The sequence below is a fragment of the Vespula vulgaris genome, chromosome 16 (assembly GCF_905475345.1).
Source record: "Vespula vulgaris chromosome 16, iyVesVulg1.1, whole genome shotgun sequence".
Classification (NCBI taxonomy): domain Eukaryota; kingdom Metazoa; phylum Arthropoda; class Insecta; order Hymenoptera; family Vespidae; genus Vespula; species Vespula vulgaris.
The window spans coordinates 2379506-2403473 of NC_066601.1; the positions used below are offsets into that span (position 1 = coordinate 2379506).

The following is a 23968-nucleotide window of genomic DNA, read 5'->3' on the forward strand; positions in this document are numbered from 1 at the left end:
CGCGGGACCAATCATCGTGAAATTAAATATTTACAGGAAACAAAGTTTACAGAAAATATGTTAAATATAAATATCTTTTTGCATTTAATTTTATATATAATTTTTACTTTTACATTTAACTTTTATTAACTTTTTAATTTTTGCATTTATATTTAGTTTTCATTATATTTTTAATTTTTGCTTTCATATAAATCTTTTATTTACTTTTTAATTTTTGCTCTTATATTTAATTTTTAATATCTCTAATATTTGCTATAATTTTATCTTTTCTTTTATTCTTCTTCTGTTTCAGATTAGGTGATCGAGGGACCGATCATCGCTGCAAGTATCACCTTGCGAATGGCTGCGTTCTTTAAGATTTTTCCAAAACCTTTTCTATGCAATTCCAATTAAACATCGAACTTCGTGCATTTTACATTGTTTCATCCATCTTTCCTATACTCGGAAATAAATACTCAAAGTTCATTATTATAATTTCTTTCGGGTGGGACCTATGAGTTTGGCTCATGGGTGTGGGCTTCTGTGCGGGTTTCCCCCTTTCAGTTTCGAAAAATCGAGCTCGATTTTCGTACCCCGGTTTTGGTCAAGTGTAGCTACACTCTATGCCCATCTTCCCTTTTCCCTTTCATCGTTCTCACACGTGCACGTGTTACTTTCCGGATATGCCTTCTTCTTTCTCTTCCGAATTCTATCCCCCTCACATGCGCGCATGTCCCGGCTTTCTTTTCTTCTCTTTCTCTTCTGCTTCTCCTCCAGTTCATGGACTTCGACATATCGGCGAGGGTGATCCCATAAATCGTCGAAATGTTCGTTTCATAATCGATTGCTAGACGCGAATACGGGAAGGATAGGAAGAACACACACGCCTTTGTCGGCGGGCAGAGACGTGGTGTTCTCGGGCGCGAATAAAAGTCCTACCGATATGGACTACGTTTGATTGCAAAAACGAATAAATGACCGGTCGTGCTAGTGAGTCGGTTTATGTGCTGCCGAGTAGTGTGGTTTGCTATCCGTAAGAGTGGACTGACCCTCCTCCAGTTAGCCGCCTGATTTCTTGGTTAGTGCATAGAACGCCGCGAACGCGAATTTAAAGTAGAGTCACCGTTCTTCTAACACTCCCGGGAGTGTTCGGGCGCGATTAAAAGTCCTACCGATATGGACTACGTTTGATTGTTAAAACCATATAAATGACCGGTCGTGCTAGTGAGTCGGTTTATGTGCTGCCGAGTAGTGTGGTTTGCTATCGGTAAGTGTGGACTGATCATCCTCCAGTTAGCCGCCTGATTTCTTGGTTAGTGCATAGAACGCCGCGAACGCGAATTTAAAGTAGAGTCACCGTTCTTCTAACACTCCCGGGAGTGTTCGGGCGCGATTAAAAGTCCTACCGATATGGACTACGTTTGATTGTTAAAACCATATAAATGACCGGTCGTGCTAGTGAGTCGGTTTATGTGCTGCCGAGTAGTGTGGTTTGCTATCGGTAAGTGTGGACTGATCCTCCTCCAGTTAGCCGCCTGATTTCTTGGTTAGTGCATAGAACGCCGCGAACGCGAATTTAAAGTAGAGTCACCGTTCTTCTAACACTCCCGGGAGTGTTCGGGCGCGATTAAAAGTCCTACCGATATGGACTACGTTTGATTGTTAAAACCATATAAATGACCGGTCGTGCTAGTGAGTCGGTTTATGTGCTGCCGAGTAGTGTGGTTTGCTATCGGTAAGTGTGGACTGATCCTCCTCCAGTTAGCCGCCTGATTTCTTGGTTAGTGCATAGAACGCCGCGAACGCGAATTTAAAGTAGAGTCACCGTTCTTCTAACACTCCCGGGAGTGTTCGGGCGCGATTAAAAGTCCTACCGATATGGACTACGTTTGATTGTTAAAACCAAATTAATGACCGGTCGTGCTAGTGAGTCGGCTTAAGTGCTGCCGAGTTGTGTGATTTGCTATCCGTAAGTGTGGACTTACCCTCCGCCAGTTAGCCGTCTGATTTCTTGGTTAGTGCATGGAACGCCGCGAACGCGAATTTAAAGTAGAGTCACCGTTCTTCTAACACTCCCGGGAGTGTTCGGGCGCGATTAAAAGTCCTACCGATATGGACTACGTTTGATTGTTAAAACCATATAAATGACCGGTCGTGCTAGTGAGTCGGTTTATGTGCTGCCGAGTAGTGTGGTTTGCTATCGGTAAGTGTGGACTGATCCTCCTCCAGTTAGCCGCCTGATTTCTTGGTTAGTGCATAGAACGCCGCGAACGCGAATTTAAAGTAGAGTCACCGTTCTTCTAACACTCCCGGGAGTGTTCGGGCGCGATTAAAAGTCCTACCGATATGGACTACGTTTGATTGTTAAAACCATATAAATGACCGGTCGTGCTAGTGAGTCGGTTTATGTGCTGCCGAGTAGTGTGGTTTGCTATCGGTAAGTGTGGACTGATCCTCCTCCAGTTAGCCGCCTGATTTCTTGGTTAGTGCATAGAACGCCGCGAACGCGAATTTAAAGTAGAGTCACCGTTCTTCTAACACTCCCGGGAGTGTTCGGGCGCGATTAAAAGTCCTACCGATATGGACTACGTTTGATTGTTAAAACCAAATTAATGACCGGTCGTGCTAGTGAGTCGGCTTAAGTGCTGCCGAGTTGTGTGATTTGCTATCCGTAAGAGTGGACTTACCCTCCGCCAGTTAGCCGTCTGATTTCTTGGTTAGTGCATAGAACGCCGCGAACGCGAATTTAAAGTAGAGTCACCGTTCTTCTAACACTCCCGGGAGTGTTCGGGCGCGATTAAAAGTCCTACCGATATGGACTACGTTTGATTGTTAAAACCATATAAATGACCGGTCGTGCTAGTGAGTCGGTTTATGTGCTGCCGAGTAGTGTGGTTTGCTATCGGTAAGTGTGGACTGATCCTCCTCCAGTTAGCCGCCTGATTTCTTGGTTAGTGCATAGAACGCCGCGAACGCGAATTTAAAGTAGAGTCACCGTTCTTCTAACACTCCCGGGAGTGTTCGGGCGCGATTAAAAGTCCTACCGATATGGACTACGTTTGATTGTTAAAACCATATAAATGACCGGTCGTGCTAGTGAGTCGGTTTATGTGCTGCCGAGTAGTGTGGTTTGCTATCGGTAAGTGTGGACTGATCCTCCTCCAGTTAGCCGCCTGATTTCTTGGTTAGTGCATAGAACGCCGCGAACGCGAATTTAAAGTAGAGTCACCGTTCTTCTAACACTCCCGGGAGTGTTCGGGCGCGATTAAAAGTCCTACCGATATGGACTACGTTTGATTGTTAAAACCAAATTAATGACCGGTCGTGCTAGTGAGTCGGCTTAAGTGCTGCCGAGTTGTGTGATTTGCTATCCGTAAGAGTGGACTTACCCTCCGCCAGTTAGCCGTCTGATTTCTTGGTTAGTGCATAGAACGCCGCGAACGCGAATTTAAAGTAGAGTCACCGTTCTTCTAACACTCCCGGGAGTGTTCGGGCGCGATTAAAAGTCCTACCGATATGGACTACGTTTGATTGTTAAAACCATATAAATGACCGGTCGTGCTAGTGAGTCGGTTTATGTGCTGCCGAGTAGTGTGGTTTGCTATCGGTAAGTGTGGACTGATCCTCCTCCAGTTAGCCGCCTGATTTCTTGGTTAGTGCATAGAACGCCGCGAACGCGAATTTAAAGTAGAGTCACCGTTCTTCTAACACTCCCGGGAGTGTTCGGGCGCGATTAAAAGTCCTACCGATATGGACTACGTTTGATTGTTAAAACCATATAAATGACCGGTCGTGCTAGTGAGTCGGTTTATGTGCTGCCGAGTAGTGTGGTTTGCTATCGGTAAGTGTGGACTGATCCTCCTCCAGTTAGCCGCCTGATTTCTTGGTTAGTGCATAGAACGCCGCGAACGCGAATTTAAAGTAGAGTCACCGTTCTTCTAACACTCCCGGGAGTGTTCGGGCGCGATTAAAAGTCCTACCGATATGGACTACGTTTGATTGTTAAAACCAAATTAATGACCGGTCGTGCTAGTGAGTCGGCTTAAGTGCTGCCGAGTTGTGTGATTTGCTATCCGTAAGAGTGGACTTACCCTCCGCCAGTTAGCCGTCTGATTTCTTGGTTAGTGCATAGAACGCCGCGAACGCGAATTTAAAGTAGAGTCACCGTTCTTCTAACACTCCCGGGAGTGTTCGGGCGCGATTAAAAGTCCTACCGATATGGACTACGTTTGATTGTTAAAACCATATAAATGACCGGTCGTGCTAGTGAGTCGGTTTATGTGCTGCCGAGTAGTGTGGTTTGCTATCGGTAAGTGTGGACTGATCCTCCTCCAGTTAGCCGCCTGATTTCTTGGTTAGTGCATAGAACGCCGCGAACGCGAATTTAAAGTAGAGTCACCGTTCTTCTAACACTCCCGGGAGTGTTCGGGCGCGATTAAAAGTCCTACCGATATGGACTACGTTTGATTGTTAAAACCATATAAATGACCGGTCGTGCTAGTGAGTCGGTTTATGTGCTGCCGAGTAGTGTGGTTTGCTATCGGTAAGTGTGGACTGATCCTCCTCCAGTTAGCCGCCTGATTTCTTGGTTAGTGCATAGAACGCCGCGAACGCGAATTTAAAGTAGAGTCACCGTTCTTCTAACACTCCCGGGAGTGTTCGGGCGCGATTAAAAGTCCTACCGATATGGACTACGTTTGATTGTTAAAACCATATAAATGCCCGGTCGTGCTAGTGAGTCGGTTTATGTGCTGCCGAGTAGTGTGGTTTGCTATCGGTAAGTGTGGACTGATCCTCCTCCAGTTAGCCGCCTGATTTCTTGGTTAGTGCATAGAACGCCGCGAACGCGAATTTAAAGTAGAGTCACCGTTCTTCTAACACTCCCGGGAGTGTTCGGGCGCGATTAAAAGTCCTACCGATATGGACTACGTTTGATTGTTAAAACCAAATAAATGACCGGTCGTACTAGTGAGTCGGCTTATGTGCTGCCGAGTTGTGTGATTTGCTATCCGTAAGAGTGGACTGACCCTCCGCCAGTTAGCCGTCTGATTTCTTGGTTAGTGCATAGAACGCCGCGAACGCGAATTTAAAGTAGAGTCACCGTTCTTCTAACACTCCCGGGAGTGTTCGGGCGCGATTAAAAGTTCTACCGATATGGACTACGTTTGATTGCAAAAACGAATGAATGACCGGTCGTGCTAGTGAGTCGGCTTATGTGCTGCCGAGTTGTGTGATTTGCTATCCGTAAGAGTGGACTCACCCTCCGCCAGTTAGCCGTCTGATTTCTTGGTTAGTGCATAGAACGCCGCGAACGCGAATTTAAAGTAGAGTCACCGTTCTTCTAACACTCCCGGGAGTGTTCGGGCGCGATTAAAAGTCCTACCGATATGGACTACGTTTGATTGTTAAAACCATATAAATGACCGGTCGTGCTAGTGAGTCGGTTTATGTGCTGCCGAGTAGTGTGGTTTGCTATCGGTAAGAGTGGACTGATCATCCTCCAGTTAGCCGCCTGATTTCTTGGTTAGTGCATAGAACGCCGCGAACGCGAATTTAAAGTAGAGTCACCGTTCTTCTAACACTCCCGGGAGTGTTCGGGCGCGATTAAAAGTCCTACCGATATGGACTACGTTTGATTGCAAAAACGAATGAATGACCGGTCGTGCTAGTGAGTCGGCCTATGTGCTGCCGAGTTGTGTGATTTGCTATCCGTAAGAGTGGACTCACCCTCCGCCAGTTAGCCGTCTGATTTCTTGGTTAGTGCATAGAACGCCGCGAACGCGAATTTAAAGTAGAGTCACCGTTCTTCTAACACTCCCGGGAGTGTTCGGGCGCGATTAAAAGTCCTACCGATATGGACTACGTTTGATTGTTAAAACCAAATGAATGACCGGTCGTGCTAGTGAGTCGGTTTATGTGCTGCCGAGTAGTGTGGTTTGCTATCCGTAAGAGTGGACTGATCCTCCTTCAGTTAGCCGCCTGATTTCTTGGTTAGTGCATAGAACGCCGCGGACGCGAATTTAGAGTAGAGTCACCGTTATTTTAACACTCCCGGGAGTGTTCGGGCGCGATTTAAAGTCCTACCGGGGACTTCGGTTTATGGAACGTCGATTATTTGATCACGCCGGTCACGCGAACTTTAGAGTAGAGTCACCGTTAGCCCGTGGGTCCCCAGATGCAGCAACCTCCAAGCGGTGGGACCTGGGTCGGTAGTACTTGCAATATATTGAAATTGTATCTAAATTACATCAATAGTTTATAACTAAATTATATATGGATATTTAAATAATTATATAGGGGAAGTACTACCGGGCGAATGGCTGCATATTTTAGTTAAAACAATTATTTTTATTTTGTGGTTAAATTGTTGATCAAGTACTCTATCTTCTATCGGGTGGGACCCTTGGGAGGGGCCCTCGGGTGAGGGCCTTAGGCGGGTTTGGTTCTTTCACTAGGGAAAAATCGAACTCAATAATGGTACTCTAATCTTCCGCGAGTGAAACGGTTTCCGAGATGCACATCAATCGTTCGGAATTCTATTTGTCTCATGTTCACTTACGCAAATACTCCACGTTTCTTTTTCTATTTTTCTCTACTTCGTTTCTTTTCCTTTCTTCTTTTTAGCTTTTTATCTTTTTCTCCACTTTTCTTTTTTTTTTTTTTTACTCTTTTTCTGTTTCAGGTTAGATCATCGGGAGAGCGATCATCGAGCGAGCGATCATCGAGAGGTGGATCATCGTGAAATGAAATTTTAATAGGGATCTTTTTGAATATAAATGTCTTATTGCATATAATTTTTGCTCTAATATTTAATTTTTATTACCTTTTTAATTTTAGCTTTTATATTTAATTTGTGTTTTCATTTTAATTTTTACTCATATTTTACTATGTATATAATATATTCTTTTAAATAAATATAGTACAGTCTTTTGTCCCTTTTTCTGTTTCAAGTTAGGTGATCGCTGGACCTAACTTCGTGGGATCTTTACACGGAAGTTAAAGGAACCTCTTTGCATATAATCTCTATTATATAGGAATTATATAGCAGAAAGGGTATGTCTCCTTGCTTCCGTACGCGAATGATAGGGAAAACACTCACGCGCGTGACGGCCGGCACGCGCGTGGGTGTTCGCGATCGCGACATTTAGTCCTACCGAGGACTTCGTTTTGATCTTTGAAATAGCGAAATATAGGCACGACCGGTCGTGTCTCGAGATGTTTGAAGCCGACGGTGTGGACAGTGGAGCAATCTGTAAGCGGGGTTTTATACATCTCCAGTTTGCTGAGAAGCCAGAAGCTCCCGAAGCGGAAAGGCATCTCGGTTCGTGGATTTTAGAGTAGAATCCTCGTTAGTCCGTTTCTTTCCAGGTGCAGCAATCGTTGCATCGCCCAAGGACCATCGAGGGACTTTTCACCCGTTCGGGCAAGATAGAAGGACACTCGCTTATGACGGCTGGCAAAGGCGTTGGTGTTCTCGGACGCGATTAATTCCTAAATTGGCTCTAACGCATTCAACATATTCGCGTGAGTGTTTTCGGAATGCTCGCGTAAGTATCGTGACTGCGGTAGATTCAATTATGGGTTCCGGCGTTTGTCGCGAAAGCACGACCGGTCATGCTCAAGCGGTGATCGAAGCTTCCGATGTTGGATAGTTGAGCTATGTGTAAGTCGGTTCCCAAATGCGGAGACGCATGGGGCTTCAATTTTAGCATTTGGAGGCTTGAAGTAGCGTTGAATAGCGTTGATGTGGACGTCGCCACGTTGCTTTGCTTTCTTGATAGTAGTAATAATAGTTAAATGTAAAGTCACCGTTAGTCCTCGGGTCTCCAGATGCAGCAATCTCCACGCGGTGGGATCTGGGTCAGAAATACTTGTGATACATCGGAAACTCGTAGACTGCAAGTATTACCGAGCGAATGGCTGCGTTCTTCAAGATATTTCCAAAATTTTCTCTATCAAATTCCAACTAAATTTCGGAATACGTGCAATTTTCGTTCATTCGTACATCTTCCATATATTTTGCAATAAATGCGCTCTTTCATTTTTATTTATTCAAAAATATAATTTTATAATAATTAATCATTATAGTTTCTGTCGGGTGGGTCCGTTGGGATGAGCCCTTGGGCGTGGGCTTCTGTGCGGGTCTCCTTCCTTCAGTACCGAATAATCGAGCTGGATGTTCGTACTCTGGTTTTGCTCTGGGTATGTCTTTTCTTTTCTTTTCTTTTCCATGTCCATATTTTCTTTCCAATTTCATCTTTTTCACAGGTGCCTATGTTCCCTTGCATCTTACGGATATTCTTTTCTTTCTTTTCTTTTCTGCTTCATCCTTCTCACGTGTGCGCACACTCTTGCTTTCTTCTCTTCTCATTTGCTTCTTCTCTTCTTCTCTTTCTCTTCTTCTATTCCTCTTTCTCTTCATCTTTTCCTCTTCTTGGCGAATCTCGATCTATCCGCGCGGAATACGGGTAGGATAGGAAGAACACTCGCGCGTGTGTCGGCGAGCACAGGCCTGTTGTTCTCGGGCGCGATTAAAAGTCCTACGGTAATGGACTTCGTTTGATTGCTAAAACGAATAAATGACCGGTCGTGTGTCGGTTTATGCGCTGCCGAGTGGTATGGTTTGCTATCCGTAAGCGTGGACTAACCCTCCTCCAGTTAGCTGCCTGAATTCTCGGTTGGTGCGTGGACGCCGCGAACGCGAATTTAGAGTAGAGTCACCGTTATTATAACACTCCTGGAAGTGTTCGGGCGCGATTAAAAGTCCTACCGGGGACTTCGTTTTATAGAACGCCGATTATTTGATCACGCCGGTCACGCGAATTTTAGAGTAGAGCCCCCGTTAGTCCGTGGGTCCTCGGATGCAGCAACCTCCTCGTGGTTGGACCTGGGTCGGTAGTACTTTTCTAAATCTGAATTATATAAGTACTACTGAGCGAATGGCTGCATATTAATTAATTTTAACTAAAGATTGAAGTGCATTACACATTTGTAATCATTATGCTGTAGTATTTAAATAAATTAGATAGAATTTTCAATTGATTTCTTAGAGAGACGCGTAGAAATCATTCTTTGTTATTCACGATTTTATATTATTTTTAATGCAATCTATTCCGTTATAAAAAAAAAATCAGACTATTTCCCAAGAACAAACACTAACTTTAAAATCACATCGTACGCGATCAACATTCGTAGATCTGTGAAATAATAATAATTAAATCAGGATGTGTCTTTAACATTTGCAATTTACATATTTCAAAGAAGAAATTAAAAATTATCAGAAGATATAAGGTATATTAAAATAAGTGGAAAAAAGCAAACGATTAGAATCGCTTTCGTTATGGTGTACTTATTGTGTGAATATCTATTAATCAATACTATATTAATATGGAACTAGACAAGAAACATAACAGGAATTATAATATCTGTGATAATTTAATTAATTATTCATTTATGATATTATATTAATTTTTGATATGAGTTGAAACTATATTGAGATTTAATTCTATTTTAATTTTACGCGTATATTTCTGTTTTCTCTTTGTTTCTTAATATTTTTTGAATTCAATTAAAGGAAGCAAATTAAATACAGTAAGTTGATACGATAGTCGCAAGGTGGTGTTAATGTTCCCTACTTGCTCTTATAGTTCAGTTTTTTGTTCATAGATGTCACTAAAGTCTCGTTGGTGACATACAAGAGGAAAGGAGAACATTTGGGTAGAAGAGAAAATTGTTCTTTTGTAATTTTCTCTTTTAATTTTTGTAAATAATCTTGAATAAAATATTATTTTGGAAGTAATTTATGTAGAATTTAATATCTCAAATCTTACGATATCTATAGTAAATTAATTTTGAGCGATGGTAGCGCACCTATGAATAAAAGAGTGTAGTAAAAATTTTCTCTACATGTGGTATGACATTCTTCACATAATTTGAATTTAACCAATTACAAGTAAATGTTGGCAATACTAATAGGTTAAGGACTATAAATATTTTAATAAATATTTAAAAAAATCTCTATACAATGGCTAAAATTGCAATACAAAACTATGTGCGAAAATGTAAATATATTTAGTATATATATTTATATGTATATATATATATAAATGTAATTTTATAAAATGATTTAATATTAAAAATCATTAAAATAATGTTTTTCTCTTTTAAATTGTTATTATATAGTTCTTCGAGAACGAAATTCTTTACGAGCATTTGGATCAAATGTTTATCAAAAAGCAATGTCAACACAAATTTCACCTGAGCAAGAGGAAACAAATGGTATGTTTTATACATATGCATATATACATATATATTTTTTACAGTTATTTGTTTATTATCTATTGTATGCATTGTTTATTATTTGTCCATTAAAATAAATGTTATCTTTCAGACAAAATAAAAGATTCTATTAATCCTATGGAACACCCAGACTTTTTCCAAGTACATAATCTTTTTACCGTTAAAGATTTATTTAATGAAATGGTACACTATGGTCACAAGGAGGGCACTTTACATGATAATATGCGTCCATTTATATTTGGTTCTAGATTAGGACACTTGATAATAGATTTAAACCAAACAGCCGAACTTTTACGACAAGCATTGAATTTTGCTGCTCATATTGCGTTACAAGGTGGATTAATTTTATTTATTTCCAAGAATCCTCCAACCACTTACATAGTTGAAAAAACTGCTATGAATTGCCAAGAATATGCATTAACTAGAACCTGGAAACCTGGAACATTTACAGATTCTACTAAAATATTTCGATTAGAAACAAGATTACCTGATCTATGTATATTTCTTCACACACTTGACAATGTCCTTACTCCACATCCTGCAGTTATTCAAGCAGCAAAAATGTGTATACCTACTATTGGTATTGTTGATACAAATTGTAATCCTAATCTTATAACATATCCTGTTCCTGGCAATGATGATACACCATGTGCCATTGAACTTTATTGTAAACTGTTCTGCGAGGCGATATTGCGTGGCAAAACTGCTAGAAAACTTATGTTACAAAAATAAAAATCTCTTAAAAAGTGATTTTATATATTTAATGTATAAACACGTAAAATATAATGTCTTCTTTAATACATCTTATTTATAGTATATGTAATATTATTATGTAATATATTGATTATTTTTATGAATATAGTATATTGCATAATTAGAAAATATAAACGGTCGTTAAAGTTTATTCGCATTTTTGGCATCTCGTAGATTCATTAAAAATCGTTTGCCCATGAACTTTATAAACCTTAAATTTAAAAAATCTTTTTAGTTTTACAATTAAATTAAAATCTTAAAACTTTTACAAAATTATTTAATTAATAAAATAATTTCAATTAAGAGTAAAATATATCTGTTGCATACATACCATGTACCCATATTCGGAAAATATGTTATTAAATATGCCACGAATAATGTAGATGATTGTGAAATCCATGCCTCAGAAACATTGTTTGCAATTGCAATTGCTGATAGTGTGGCACAACGTTCTACACTAACTTTATTTTTAGCTTTATCTGTTTCTACTCCAAATTTCTTGAAAATGACACAATGATATTATTATTATTATTATTATTACATTATATAAATCATTATTTTATAAATATTTCTATAAATTGTATAATTCGATATAAGAAAGTAATCAAATTACCTCTCCTGATTTTTCTGTAAAAGCTTCTGCTAAAAAGTTTGTTTGAATTGGTCCAGGGCATATTATAGTAATAGAAGGAAAATTTTTGTCTAATTTTTCTACGCGACAGGAATTAAAATAACCCTAAAAAGAAATGGAATATACAAATAATGTATACACGAAATAAATCTTTTAATCTTTTGCTTTCAAAAAATACTAACATGCAATGCATGTTTGCTACCGGTATAACTTGCAGAGTAAGGAGCTGGAAAAATTCCACTTAAACTGGATATAACTACAATCTGACCAAGATGGTTTTGTAAGAAATATTTCATTGCTATACGACTTAATGATAAGTATGAAAATACATTCAATTCAAACATTTCTCTATCCACACTTAATTCAATATTTTCCCAATGTGCTCTTTGACTTCGTCCTGCATTATTAACCAGTATGTCAAGCTAAAAATAAAATTTTTGCAATTATACATTACCAATCGTTTTTAGCAATTCTATATTTCTAATATCTCAAGTAATATTATAAGTATTATAATGAATAATATTTTTATATAGAAAAAAAAGGACAATTATACCTTGCCAAATTTTTTAATAATTGTCTCAAATGCTTCCTGATGTAAGTTTATATTACAAACATCTAATGCAAGAACTAGTATATCGTTGTCTTCCAAGTCAGGATTTCCTACAAGAAAATATTTGAGATTATAGAATTTATTTTTTTCAACAGATCATATATACTTACTATAGAAAAATTTGTATAATATTTCCACCATATTTCAAAGATAGTAAACAAATTATTTTTACCTTTTAAACAAGTACTTTTAACATCTTGTAATATTGACTCTCTTCTAGCAGATAATATTAATTTACATCCAGCTTTTGCTAATTCATATGCTAAATGTTCTCCAATCCCACTAGAAGCGCCAGTTATCCAGACAACTTTACTTTTCAACGTATCTACAAAATCAAAGATAATATGAAGATTTGATTTTTATCAATATTTAACAATATGTATATTATATAAATTATTTATATTCATATATTTATTGATACTTACTAGTAGATTTTCCATATTTTGTTAATAAAGCAAGTTCTATATTACAATCCGAAAACCAGGGATAAATCAAATATAAAAGATTATAGCAGACATAGATGAGCCCGATAAATATTAAAAGATCCATTTCTTTGGATTGGTATAAACAATTCTAGAAAACTTTATAAATAATAATTAATGTTTTGTATTCTTTAATTTTATTAAGAATATAATTTATATAAAGAAACTGGTACAAACAACGTATTTGATGTTATACTTCTTTTACACCATACCATTATACTTATGCAAGCTACAAAGTAGAACTACTTTATGTCTATACATTTTATTAAAAAAAACTTTTATTTTAATAAATATCATAAAATAAAATTATCTAAACCGTTTTATTATCTACTTCATAAACGATACTATGACCTTATGAATATATATTTCTTAACTGCGCAGCAGACATTTTCCTTCTTTATTTGATAATAATGAAAAGTAAAGCATACCTTATTTATTTTCTGACAATCACAAATATTTTGCAATTATTACTTATTGTATAAAGGGAAGAATAATTATTGTTAAAGATTGATAAAAAACAATTAACTAACTGGATTTAAATAGTTTTAATTAACACTTAAGAAGAACTATTTGCAAAAGTTATTGGACGATAAATATATGTTTCATTAAATCTAACGAATGATGAAACTCAATATCGCATTCCAAAAGTTATTCGTCGAAAGAAGAATATTCCTTAAAGCTACTACTCAATGTATTTATAAATGTCTATATACAAAAAATTTTTTTGGACAATTCTTATTACATGTTGATAATTAAATACTTATTCGAAACATAAAAAGATAAGAAGAAGATACGACTTATCGATATTTTGAGGAAAGTTTTATATTTTTTTACCCAAGTAGCGTTTAAATACAGTATGTTATTAAGAGTGATTTTCATAAGAAAAGTCTCTTTCCAATCGTCACGTTCGATCTTTTATCCTTTGAATAATTCATTCATCACTAAAAACGATGAAGTATAGCGATACCGATAATTTATACAATATTTTTATTTGTTTTCATTTTAAACATTAATGGTTCAACGTCGGTTCTCAAAACTATCGGAATAAACGGATATGGATGATGATTTCGTATGTGTCAAGAACTTCGCGTAAAAACAAATTTTATTTTGAAATATTTGAACAAATAAATTTTTTCATTATCAGTCTTTTTATTTTTGTCTCTTATTTCTTTTTTTTTTTTTCTTTTTTTTTCCTCTCTTTTTTTTTTAATTCATATCATTTTTCAAAGTGGACAGTGACTTTCGGAAAGATATCGTAAATGCTCTTGCGTATAATTTATATATGGAAAAATAAAATCGAGTCATCGTAATTTATTAGAAGCGGATTTAATATTGCGCTATGTAATAATTATTATCTTTGTGCAAAAAATTGTGATCTTACACTATACAAGTTTTTGTTTATCACTATAAAAAACTGAGTTGTAAGAAATTGACTTACAAAAAGCTGATTAGTAAAAAAGCTAAATTGATATCAGACAATGTACGTGTGATCGTCACTTGAGATCCAGTTCAGGTGCGTAGTATGACATCACATAGCTATGTTAAAATAGCCTGCAATATATAGAACGTAAACTATGACTCGTTATAATTCTCCTTGCATCGTTCGATTGAGTAATCTGTTATAACAAATAATTTATGCAAAAAGATAGCTTTCTAAATTTTTTCTTTCTTTCCTTTTTTCTTTTGCTTTTGTATCAAGAAGTTAAAGAATTTTTTATTTATTTATTCATCTTTTATTTCACTGTTTTATTTTCATTATTTTATTACTTCGCAATTTCTTCTCTAGCGAAAACAAGAGAAATAAAAAGTGGCTAAGCCAGAAAATGACCTTAAATTTTGTAACAGGTCGAGAGCTCTGATTTAAAAATAATCCAAAACTTTAGAAGAATCAAAATGGATTCTCGTCTCATCGAATTCATTCTATTCGGATCATTCGTCCACTCTTCTTTGTTGTATTAGAAGAAATCTTTGTTCGTTCATGATTCGTCTAATCCCAGTATTAAGCCAAGGAATCCTGGACACCCTTCTATCAATCGTGAACACTCAGCAAAACTAAGACGACAAGTTCCAGCACAGAGTGATGCTTTCAACTTGTAACTTGATACTTTGCCAAGTTCTGTTATTTCATGTTCCTATCTTTATCATGAGCTAAGGTTATCAATTACGATTTCTAAATAGGAATTTTGAGAGAGATTTATGCATACTTTTAAATCAGTCAAGTGCTCTCCTGATCGTGATGCCAGCAAAGTGAAAAATACATTTAGATTGACATATATGTCGTATATTATAAAAAATATAATACATAAACTATTACAACTAGTTATAATTTATAATATTTTTACAAAATTTTAGAAAAGAATATAAGGATATTTACGGTCGCAACTATCAACATATATCGTACACCTGCTTTGAGCAATTCTCAAGGAAATGAGAATTATTTTTTATCAAATTATTATCATTGAAGATTACTAAAACGATTGAATCTTTCCCACTTGTTTTCATTCGTATTCGATTTATCTATATTGTAAGCTCGTATATAAAAGTAACGATAATGCGAGGATAAGAAAATACTCTCATCTCAAAAAAAATATTGATACTTCGTTCAGACTGACAATATTTGTTTCACATTCTCGAGAAATTTCTTTTCAACGTGTAATAAGCAATGATTCGATAGAAAACGAAGAAGATGATTAGAACGAGTAGGTCGAACCAATATTGTTCATCCGTCAGTGCCAGTTCCTTAATTACTATTTTCGGTACACGAAATGGACAATATATGGTATTGTCAGAGCAGTAAAGTTTCTCACGATTGTATCCGTACGTCGATTGAATCATACCTTCAAAGGCGTACCTCATGTAACTAAAATAACTAAAGTAATAGAAGTATTTTGGCATGTCATTGAACATAACGAAACAACCCTGGAACAATAAAAATATGGCTATAAGGATTGAACTTATGAAGATACCATTCACGGGAGTGAGCAAAGTACCGATAATCAACCCGAAACTATCACCGATGATGGATGTCAGGCAAGTGATCCCAAAGAACATGAGGAATCTAGTCAATTCCAGCGGTTGGCTGAGATAATATGAAATGGAACAGTAAGTGAAAGAAAACAATATTTGGATAGGTACATCAACTATTAGCAAAACAAAATAATAAGTTCTCAGCTGATACCAATTATTAAATTGCTCCTTCTTTATCATTTCTATTTCTAAAGGGATTTTCAATACAGCCGGTATCGCGCTGGTATAGGAAAGATACATAATCATACCAGAAATATACTTGATATTGTTCAAGGTTTTATCACTTTCGTTGCCGAAATTTAGGTAGAATGTACCGAGAAGTGTACCTATGAGAAAATGCATGAATACCTTAAGGTAAACTAAGTTCCAGTCCCTGTGGGATAATACGATGCTACGATTGAGTAAAATTAAAAATCTCTTAAATTCGGACGGTGTGTTTATCAGGACGGTCGTTTTTTCCTTTTCGTTGTAATTTCGTTGAACCTTGTTGTCTTCGATTGCCGACAATTTCTCCAAGGAGTTTACTTGCGAGATCTTCCATTTATTCTCAACCAGTTCGACGAGTTGATCTCTGAAGTCTCCATATTCGTTGCTAACGACCTCTATTATATAGTCCGCGGGATTATGATATTTTGGACAGTGCAGACCTAAATTAGCAAAGTAGTCGATTGTGTTCTTGGCTGTTCCATCGTACATGCAACGTCCATCGGCTAGCAAGTAAATGTGATCGAACATTTCGTAAATAGTCGCGCTAGGTTGATGGATCGTACATATTATCGTCCTACCGTCTCTCGCTAGATTCTGAAGCAATTTAACGCAATGAAAGGATGAATAGGAATCCAGGCCAGTCGTAGGCTCATCTAAAAACATAACCGGAGGATTATCGACCAGCTCCAACGCGATGCTAAGCCTCTTCTTCTGTCCACCGCTTAGTTTATTCGTATGTGTGTTCTTGTTAACTATTAAATCCAACCTATCTAGAATATCGTCGATTAGAATCTGTTTGGTATTCCGATTCAGATTGTTACCTATCTTCAAATTCGTTGATATCATCATTGCTTCGTTCACTGTAAATAGATTACGAAGATAATTTTCTTGCAATATATAACAGGAGTATTTTCTACACTTGTTCCAAGGTTCCTTATCTCCTTTGCTATCGCGATAATTTATCTTGCCCACCAAGCTCTTGTTTTCTTCGAATCCCGTCAAAATATTTAATAACGTAGACTTCCCAGCTCCCGAGGGACCTATGATAGCACACATCTCGCCGGATTTGAAATACCCGTTGATCCCTTTAAGAATCTGTTTCTTCGGACCACGAAATCCATTCTGAACTTCGTACACCACATTGGAAAACTCGATGTCTATTGATTTAGATACTGACAAATTCAACTGCACTGATTTAGCATACATTGTGAACGCTTATTTTTTTTCTTTCCTTTTTCTTCGTTCTCTCACTATCTAATAAAGAGTTTTACACGAGTTTTAATTTTTAATGAAAATAATATTTTCTTTCGAAACGGTTATTGTTATAATCGTATATAATGTTTTCCAATCACGTGCTGTAATTTATGTAGTAAGAGTTGTCTACGTAGTACGTAGACATTTCAGAAGGCCTGGAGTTCCATATCCGTAGGTTTCTAAACGAATGTTGAATCAGTCTCGGGAAAATTGTCATCGGATGTGTTCTAAAAATGTAATTAAAGTTTCAAATGAACAAATCGTTCAGTTCGAATCGTATTTTTTTAAAAGAAATTAATTTAAGATAACGTCTAGAAATATAATAAGTGAATGTGATAATGTAATGAAAACTAGTGATGTGATGATGTAATGAAAACTAGTGATGTAATGATATAATGAAAACAAAAAAAAAAAGAATAAAAAAAGCAAGGAAAGAAATTGTATATAACGTATTATTCGTTTTTTTACTTTTCATTTAAATAAAGTATAATGTTTACGATAAGGATCAATGACCTTTTTATCTATGGATTTTTTACTTCAGACGACAGCAAAATTAATAATACTTATTTGATTAGAATTATTAGTATATATAATAATACTAAGTACAACAGTATTGGTTATAATAACTAGTATTTATATTACTGATAAGTAATAATTAATGATTAAATTAATTAGAATTGAGATAAAACTACGCTGGCTCAATATTAGTTAGTATTTGATTGGTTTGCCATACGAAATTCGATAAACTTTCAAGACTTATCGACGAATGTAAGATTATTAATTATTATCGATAAAGTAATGATTATTTTTTATATACTTAATATAATTAATATACCTAATATTTAAACTATTTTTATAATTTTATGAAATTAAAATTGTTATGTATGCACATCAAATATGTAATATTAATAAGTAAATGTTGAAGTTATATTATATTCAAAGAATAATTTTATTTATTGTATTTTCTTATTATTGACGTATCCAATGCTTATAGAAATGAAAAATTTAAATCGCTTGATGATTACTAAAAGAAAAAGAAATTATGACATTTTTCGTCATAATTAATAATTTTACATTTTGTTGCATAAAATGAAACATACCAATTAATTAATAGAGCCACTGTTATATCTCTGTCAAAACAAACTGCTAGAAATTCCGAATCAGGGAAAATAAAGAGATTAAAAGTAATAAAAAAAAATTTCGATTAAATATCACTGATGAATCACCAAGAAGCACTTTCTTTCACACTTAAATAACAACAGTTTTTAAAGATTCAATATATATGACGTATTTAATATTAATGATTTTTTCTGTCTTAAATAATATCTGCGACCATATTTATTGTAAAAGAAAAAACAGTATCGGCTTTTAACGCCATCAACGCAATTGTATCATACGTATTCGCTGTAAGAAATGAATCACATCTCGTGAAGCTTTGCCTTTTATAGAAACGATAAAATTTGCATAACAGCATTTATATTTTTACAATGAACGAGTTATATTTAATGGTCCTGCACAATCTCGCTGTAGGAGCAAAAATCAATCCTTATTTATTAATTATCAAGAAATATAAATTATGGATAAATAATCATCGATTACGTCGGAATTTAATCTTCATTCTGCGGAAATATATTTTCTTTTTTTGCAATAATGAAAGATTATCTTAAGGTCATCTGAATAATCAAGTAACTTAAGTCAGATAACGTAAATAAACGACGAAAATTTAATGAATAACTTATTACGATATATGTACATACACAGACACACACATATTGTATGAAATAAAATATGTAAATTTTGAAAACTCGTATCTCATCATATTAGATCGAATTTTTATAATAAACATATAAAATATCTTAGAATGACGATATCCACAGATCTAATAACAATTAATAATATATTAAATGTAATCAGATTTTGCATAAATTTTAATAAGTAAGAATTCTATTTTATTAATATGTATTTATATTGTCGTGACTAATGATTCTTAAAATTTTCATATTCGTCAATTAACGATCTCTATCATATACTTTGCAGGAGTATAACTAATTATTTTGAACTATATAGATCGAAGTCAATTAACGATCTCTATCATATACTTTGCAGGAGTATAACTAATTATTTTGAACAATATAGATCGAAGTTAGCGAAATAATTGATTGTGGTTTTTTCTTGTACATGCAATATTCATTGGCTCGTCAATATACGTCATCTATATATCTCGTAAATCGCCAGGGTAATAATCATGTAGATTCTACTCGTTTAAAAACTCGGAAGATTATCGAACCGTGTTTAGACTTTTCTTTTGATCACTGTTCAGTTTATTCGTACGTGTGTTCTTGTTCTTTGTAAAATCTAGCGTATCTGGAATATCGTTGATTAGAATCTGTTTTTGGTCTTTCGATTCAAATTGTTCAACTGTCTTCAAATTGGCTAAATATCGTCATTGCTTCGTTAAATTAGAAAGATAATCTTCTTATAGTTATAACAGGAATATTTTGCATACTTATTCAAGGATTCCTTATTTCCTCTTTTATCGAAATAAAACACCTTGATACATGTAAATGATTGTACAAAATGTTTGAGGAACTGTCTGTTTGGAGCACGAAATTTATTTTGAATTTTTTACATCACGTGGAACAGTTCGATGTCTTTCGACTTAAACATTGACAATTGCATTACATTATTACATATCGTGGATATTGTTTTTTTCCTTCGTTCTTTGATTATCTTTTTATTCATTCTAACTTTTTCTTGAATAATTTATATCAAAATATTTCTACTATATAACAGTGCTGCATTTGTCATTAGCTTTTTTGAAGTGGATAAATCTAGTTATGGATACAACTTTTTTAATCATCTAATAGCACCACAATGTCAAGTATATACATTGAATATTAATTAAAACCATTTTTTTTTTGTTTCCATTTACTATTACTACTGCTTCTCGAAAAACTTTCAAGATAACACTGGAGAAATTAATATCATATAGAAATAAAAGTTTAATAGACGAATTATTCAGTTTAAATTGTGCTGTTTTTTATTTTCTATTATTTCTTTCTTGAAAATAAGAAGACTTTTGACATAACATCAACGATAAAAACATATTCTACTTTTATACAGATTCTTTCCTGTAGATAAAAGAAAGAGAGAGGAACAGATAGTAATTAATGTCTAGACTAAAACTGAATCACAAATATGTATACATATAATTAATAACAACTGATATGTAATTACCTCAACAAAAGCTAGAATCGAATTTCGCGCGATATGATGAAATTGTTTGATGTGCCATCTATTAGAACTTCGAATCCTTACCGACTCGCTGGCCGATTGTCGATAAGTAACTGACCGACAAAATATATTATCGATAAATTAATGATATATTTTTTATATACACATGGAGCATTCATACGATAAAAATTTCTTTTCGCAATTTTTAAATTTTTAAACAAAAGGATGAATTGCTTAAAATAATTCAATGAGGAGAACAGGATTGGAAATAATATTTCTTGCTAATTAAATCGACCAATTCGTACCGATTTAATGAAAAAATAATTACAAGGATAACACTTTCTAATGAACTTCTTAACAACGTAGTTCTACAAAAAAAAAAAAAAAGAAAAAAAAAGAATGAAAAAGAGCATTTATAATTATGTGTCTGTCAGTCGATTACATCAGCGTTTAATTAAAATGCAATTCGCAGTAAAAAGCAAAATAAGAATTTCTTTTATCAAATTTTTATCTATTATTTATATCTATTTATTTATTATATATATTATTTTTATTGTATAAATTATATCATATATATCATTATCGTTATCGTTCATGTTGCCATTTCAAGTTAACGATAAATTTCTTTTCAACGTAAAGTATGAAACGATTCGATAGAAAACAAAAAATACGATTAGAATTAATAAGTTATGAGAATATCTCCCATCCTCGATTCCAAGCTCTTTAAAAATAATTTTCGGATTGAGAAATACACAATATGTTAGATCGTCGGAATTTGGAAATTTCTCGCGATTATATCCGTAGATCGATTGTATGAAACCTTCTAGAGTGTATCTCGAGTAACTCAAGTAACTGAAATAATAGAGATATTTTGGCATATGATTGAATAAAATAATACCACCATCGAACAATAACAATATGGATATGATGACCGAACCTATAAAGGTACCGTTCACGGGATTGACCAAAGTACCTATTAGAAATCCAAAGGTATCAGCAACGGAGGTTGTCATGGCACTGATCCCAAAAAACATGAGAAATCTATTCAACTCGAGCGGTTGAGCACTGAGTAAGTATGAAATTGAACAGGTGACAAGAGAACAAAATATTTTTATAGGTAGATCAGTTATTAGCAAAGAGAAATAATAAGTTCTAAGTTGATACCAATTGTTGAATAATTCCTTCTTCAATATCGCCAACTCCAAAGGTATTTTCAATATGGCCGTTATCATATTGGTGTAAGAAAAAAAAAGAGATATTACAACAAAGTATTTGATATTGGTAAAGGATTCCTGACAATTGACGCCGACATTTAAAAAAAATAAACCGAAAAACATACCTATGAGGAAATGAATGAATATTTTCAGATAAATCAACGTCCAATCCCTGTTTAATGGTATCAAAGAACTTTTGATTAAAATCCAAAATCTTTTGTATTCCGAGAGTGTTTTAATCACGACGATCGTTTCCTCCTCTTCGTTGTAATCAATTTGTCGAATGTCCTTATACTCGATCGTCGACAATTTATCTTTAAATCGCCAGACTGCTTTGTTACTCTCGTTCGCTTCTATTAACCGATCGTCGAAATTTCCATATTCTTTGGTAACTATTTCTATCATGTAGTCCGCGGGATTGTGATATTTAGGACAATGCAGATCTAAATTGGCGAAATACTCTACTGTGTTTTTCGGTGCTCCCTCGTACATACAACGTCCATCAGCTAGCAAGTAAATGTGATCGAACGTCTCGTAAATAGTCGCGCTAGGCTGATGTATCGTACAAATTATCGTTCTATCGTTTTTTGCCAATTTCTTTAACATTTTAACGCATTGAAGACAAAAGTATGAATCCAAGCCGGTCATTGGTTCGTCTAAAAATATAATGGAAGGATTTTCAACCAATTCCAACGCTACGCTCAATCTTTTCTTCTCTCCGCCGCTTAATTCATTTATACGTGTGTATTTATTCTTTATTAGATCCAACGTATCTAATATTTCATCGATAATTATACGTTTGGTGTTTTGATCGGTATCGTTATCCATTTTTAAATTAGCCGATATCGTCATAATTTCGATAACTGTATATAAATTCGGAAGATGATCCTCTTGCAATATATAACAGGAATATCTTTTATATTCGTTCCAGGTAATCTTATTTCGTTTTTTATTGATATAATTTATTTTGCCTGTCAAATGATTCTTGTCTTTTATAAATCCCGTTAATATGTTTAATAATGTCGATTTACCAGCACCCGATGGACCCATTATAGCGGTCATTTCGCCGGATTTGAAATACCCGTTGATCCCTTTAAGGATCTGTTTCTTTGGATTACGAAATCCATTCTGAATTTCGTACACCACATTGGAAAACTCGATGTCTATCGATTTAGACATCGACAATGATTTACCATACATTGTGAACGCTTGTCTTTTTTCTCTTCCCTTTTTCTTTGTTCTCTCACTATCTGATAAAGAGTTTTACTCGCGCTAATTTTTGATGAAAATGATATTTTCTTCCAAAGTGGTTAAATATTGTTAAGTATATAACGTTTTTCAATCACATACTGTGACTTACGTAGTAAGAGATCGAATGTTAATTATTGATATTTCAGAAGGCCTGTATTTCCATATCCATTGACTTCTAAACGAACGTTGAATCAGTTCCGAGAAAATTGGCATCAGATGAGCTCTAAAAATAAAAAATAAAATAAAACAATATAAAATAAAGTTTCAAATGAACAAATCGTACAGTTCGAACCGTTTCTCTTTTAAAAAAAAACTAGAAATATAATGAGTGAATGTAATGATCTGATGAAAACAGAAATAAAAAATCAGGGAAAAAATTGTATTGTCTGTTTTTTATTTTTCATTTAATCTAAATATGATATCATAACAATTGCTAAAAGAAAAAATAGTGACATTTTTCGTCATAACTAATAATTTAACATTTTGTTCTAGAAAATAAAACATACCAATTAATCAGTTGAGGCACTGTAACATCTCTGTCAAAATAAAATGATAGAATTCCGAATCAGGGAAAATAACGAGATTAAAAATAATCAAACAAAGTTTCGATTATATATCACTAACTAATCACCAAAATGCACTTTCTCTCACTTGAATAACAATAGTTTTGAAAGATTCAATAGATGTGACGCATTTAATATTAACGATTTTCTCAGTCTTAAATATCTCTGCGACCGTATTTGTTGTAAAAGAAAAAATCTGTAGTATCGTTTCTCAACGCCATTAACACGATTTTATCATACGTATTCGCTCTAACAAATGAACCATATCTCGTGAAGCTTTGGTTTTTATACAAAAGATAAACAAAGGAAAAATTTCCATAACTGCATTTGTATTTTTACAATAATCGAGTTTACTTTATAAACCTGCGGAGTGTCATTGTAAGAGCAAAAAATAGTTTTTCTTCTGTAATTAGCAAGAAATATAAATTACGAGTTGTTGCAAATCGATTATGTCGCAATCTAAT

At 34.7% G+C, this 23968-nt stretch overlaps 4 protein-coding genes across 7 annotated transcripts; 1 reads left to right on the plus strand and 3 right to left on the minus strand.

Moving 5' to 3' along the window:
* Window positions 1–9672: 9672 nt before the first annotated feature.
* Window positions 9673–11137, plus strand: LOC127069615 (28S ribosomal protein S2, mitochondrial). Its single transcript, XM_051006802.1, has 3 exons — window positions 9673–10040; window positions 10162–10257; window positions 10370–11137. Exons 1-3 carry the CDS (start codon window positions 10004–10006, stop codon window positions 11008–11010), a joined length of 774 nt encoding a protein of 257 aa, XP_050862759.1. The 5' UTR covers window positions 9673–10003; the 3' UTR covers window positions 11011–11137.
* Window positions 11018–14301, minus strand: LOC127069611 (dehydrogenase/reductase SDR family member 7). 3 transcript variants are annotated; one of them, XM_051006796.1, is made up of 8 exons: window positions 14193–14301; window positions 12698–12853; window positions 12445–12597; window positions 12216–12322; window positions 11845–12084; window positions 11645–11767; window positions 11363–11529; window positions 11018–11242 (listed from the first exon to the last, which is right to left on the minus strand). In XM_051006796.1, exons 2-8 carry the CDS (start codon window positions 12819–12821, stop codon window positions 11173–11175), a joined length of 984 nt encoding a protein of 327 aa, XP_050862753.1. In that variant the 5' UTR covers window positions 12822–12853; window positions 14193–14301; the 3' UTR covers window positions 11018–11172. The 3 variants fall into 3 exon arrangements, with proteins under 3 accessions (XP_050862753.1, XP_050862752.1, XP_050862754.1); XM_051006795.1 differs by lacking the exon at window positions 14193–14301 and adding an exon at window positions 13183–13399; XM_051006797.1 differs by lacking the exon at window positions 14193–14301 and adding an exon at window positions 12932–13111.
* Window positions 14302–15013: 712 nt separating this feature from the next.
* LOC127069605 (ATP-binding cassette sub-family G member 4-like) lies at window positions 15014–18997 on the minus strand. 2 transcript variants are annotated; one of them, XM_051006785.1, is made up of 3 exons: window positions 18343–18997; window positions 16130–17469; window positions 15014–15673 (listed from the first exon to the last, which is right to left on the minus strand). In XM_051006785.1, exons 2-3 carry the CDS (start codon window positions 17192–17194, stop codon window positions 15377–15379), a joined length of 1362 nt encoding a protein of 453 aa, XP_050862742.1. In that variant the 5' UTR covers window positions 17195–17469; window positions 18343–18997; the 3' UTR covers window positions 15014–15376. The 2 variants fall into 2 exon arrangements, with proteins under 2 accessions (XP_050862742.1, XP_050862740.1); XM_051006783.1 differs by having other exon boundaries at window positions 15014–17469; window positions 18343–18996.
* Window positions 18998–20997: 2000 nt separating this feature from the next.
* On the minus strand, window positions 20998–23561 carry LOC127069606 (ATP-binding cassette subfamily G member 4-like). Its single transcript, XM_051006786.1, has 2 exons — window positions 23448–23561; window positions 20998–23164 (listed from the first exon to the last, which is right to left on the minus strand). Exon 2 carries the CDS (start codon window positions 22888–22890, stop codon window positions 21082–21084), a length of 1809 nt encoding a protein of 602 aa, XP_050862743.1. The 5' UTR covers window positions 22891–23164; window positions 23448–23561; the 3' UTR covers window positions 20998–21081.
* Window positions 23562–23968: the final 407 nt, after the last annotated feature.

Excerpts from the sequence above, each read along its gene's own strand:
- LOC127069611 (XM_051006796.1), bottom strand. The coding sequence starts at position 12,821 with ATGGATCTTTTAATATTTATCGGGCTCATCTATGTCTGCTATAATCTT. Across the intron at positions 12,085-12,215 it reads TTATTAAAAAATTTGGCAAG|CTTGACATACTGGTTAATAA; the intron begins GTATAATTGTCC and ends TTTTATTTTTAG. Across the intron at positions 11,768-11,844 it reads GTAGCAAACATGCATTGCAT|GGTTATTTTAATTCCTGTCG; the intron begins GTTAGTATTTTT and ends ATTTCTTTTTAG.
- LOC127069605 (XM_051006783.1), bottom strand. The coding sequence starts at position 17,194 with ATGTATGCTAAATCAGTGCAGTTGAATTTGTCAGTATCTAAATCAATA.
- LOC127069615 (XM_051006802.1), top strand. The coding sequence starts at position 10,004 with ATGGCTAAAATTGCAATACAAAACTATGTGCGAAAAT. Across the intron at positions 10,041-10,161 it reads ACAAAACTATGTGCGAAAAT|TTCTTCGAGAACGAAATTCT; the intron begins GTAAATATATTT and ends GTTATTATATAG. Across the intron at positions 10,258-10,369 it reads TGAGCAAGAGGAAACAAATG|ACAAAATAAAAGATTCTATT; the intron begins GTATGTTTTATA and ends GTTATCTTTCAG.
- LOC127069606 (XM_051006786.1), bottom strand. The coding sequence starts at position 22,890 with ATGTATGGTAAATCATTGTCGATGTCTAAATCGATAGACATCGAGTTT.